Source organism: Gekko japonicus, unplaced genomic scaffold (genome assembly GCF_001447785.1).
Source record: "Gekko japonicus isolate JY-2015 unplaced genomic scaffold, Gekko_japonicus_V1.1 scaffold30768, whole genome shotgun sequence".
Taxonomy (NCBI): domain Eukaryota; kingdom Metazoa; phylum Chordata; class Lepidosauria; order Squamata; family Gekkonidae; genus Gekko; species Gekko japonicus.
The window spans coordinates 1-1,186 of record NW_015219525.1 but is presented as its reverse complement, the minus strand read 5'-3'; the positions used below and the strand labels follow the sequence as shown (position 1 = coordinate 1,186).

Sequence of the window (1,186 nt, the reverse complement as noted above, 5' to 3'; positions counted from 1 at the left end):
TGAAAACTTAAGTATAGAGGAAAAACAACTCATGCCTGCAGTTCTTTGATCTTCTTTTGTAGCTGGATGGCCAAATTTTGTTCATCTTCAATTTTGCTTTGCAGCTGGCTATACTCAAAGTCCTTCCTGAAAAGGAACAGTAGAGGCAGTTTAATTAAAAGGCCACCTTTTAAACATAAATTTTACGTGCTTCTAGAGTGTACACAGTTCATACTTCTTCAGCTTTTCATCCAGTTGTTGTTTATCATTTTCTAGATCCATTATGGATTCCTGGGCAAGTTTCAAGTCCCCTTCTAACTTCCTCTTGGCTCTTTCCAGATCCATGCGGATTTTCTTCTCCTGTTCCAAAGAGCCTTCCAACTGCAAACACAAGCATAATAATAGTCCCAGTCTAGTTATAAATGATAGTCATTACTTGTGTTTAACTCAGAATTCACAGACTGCAAAGTGAGCTTTCCTAGGAGGGACTGGACAATTGCCAGCAGAGATATAAACATTTACATGTTCCCACCCCACCCCTAGTTTATATACTGATAGGGCTGGGAAGACAGAAGCAAGAAAAATCCCCCTCTGTGCTCAAGTAATCAGTGCAAAACTAGAGATAGCCTTATTCCTGTACTATTTTCCTGCAGGTATAAGGATTCCATATTGGAATTCACTTCCAGTTCAAAGATCTTAATGTATACTTTTCCCCAAAACGTCTCCTGTCCCCTCCCTTTCTTTTGATTTGCTGGTTTCTAGGCACGAATTCAGGCTGCCAGGAGAGTCATCTGAATTCAATATGTACAGGTTCCACTTGGTTGTAGACTTAGGCTCAAACAATTGTTTTGCTAACTGTGGTCCAGGACCACTGGGATAAGTTTTCTCACATCGTCCACTTGCTGTTCCAGTTTGATTTTGGCTTTAGTGAGTGTGTTGACTTTGTCCTCCTCTGCCTGTAAGTCATCTAGAGCTTGTTGATGAGCCTCTTGGAGGGCTTTCTTCTCCTTAGTTAACTTTACAATATTTTCATCCAAAACTGCCATCTCTTCTGTTAGGTTTTTAACCTATAATAAATAGTATAAAAAATGTTGATGGCCAGGGGAACCAGTTAAAAACATCTGTGTCAATTCCATCATATAGTCCATTAAGACATTCTCACACTTTTAATTTACAGTTATTGACTGCTTGAAGACACAAAAACATA

The 1,186-nt window shown here is 39.1% G+C and overlaps 1 protein-coding gene across 1 annotated transcript; it reads right to left on the bottom strand.

Moving 5' to 3' along the window:
- Window positions 1–29: 29 nt before the first annotated feature.
- LOC107125240 (myosin-6-like) lies at window positions 30–1,046 on the bottom strand (the record flags this gene model as incomplete). The annotated part of the gene is made up of 3 exons (XM_015428687.1): window positions 30–126; window positions 215–360; window positions 870–1,046. Coding segments are annotated over 3 exons (420 nt in total), but the record flags the coding sequence as incomplete, so codon positions are not given.
- Between the last annotated feature and the right edge of the window lie 140 nt (window positions 1,047–1,186).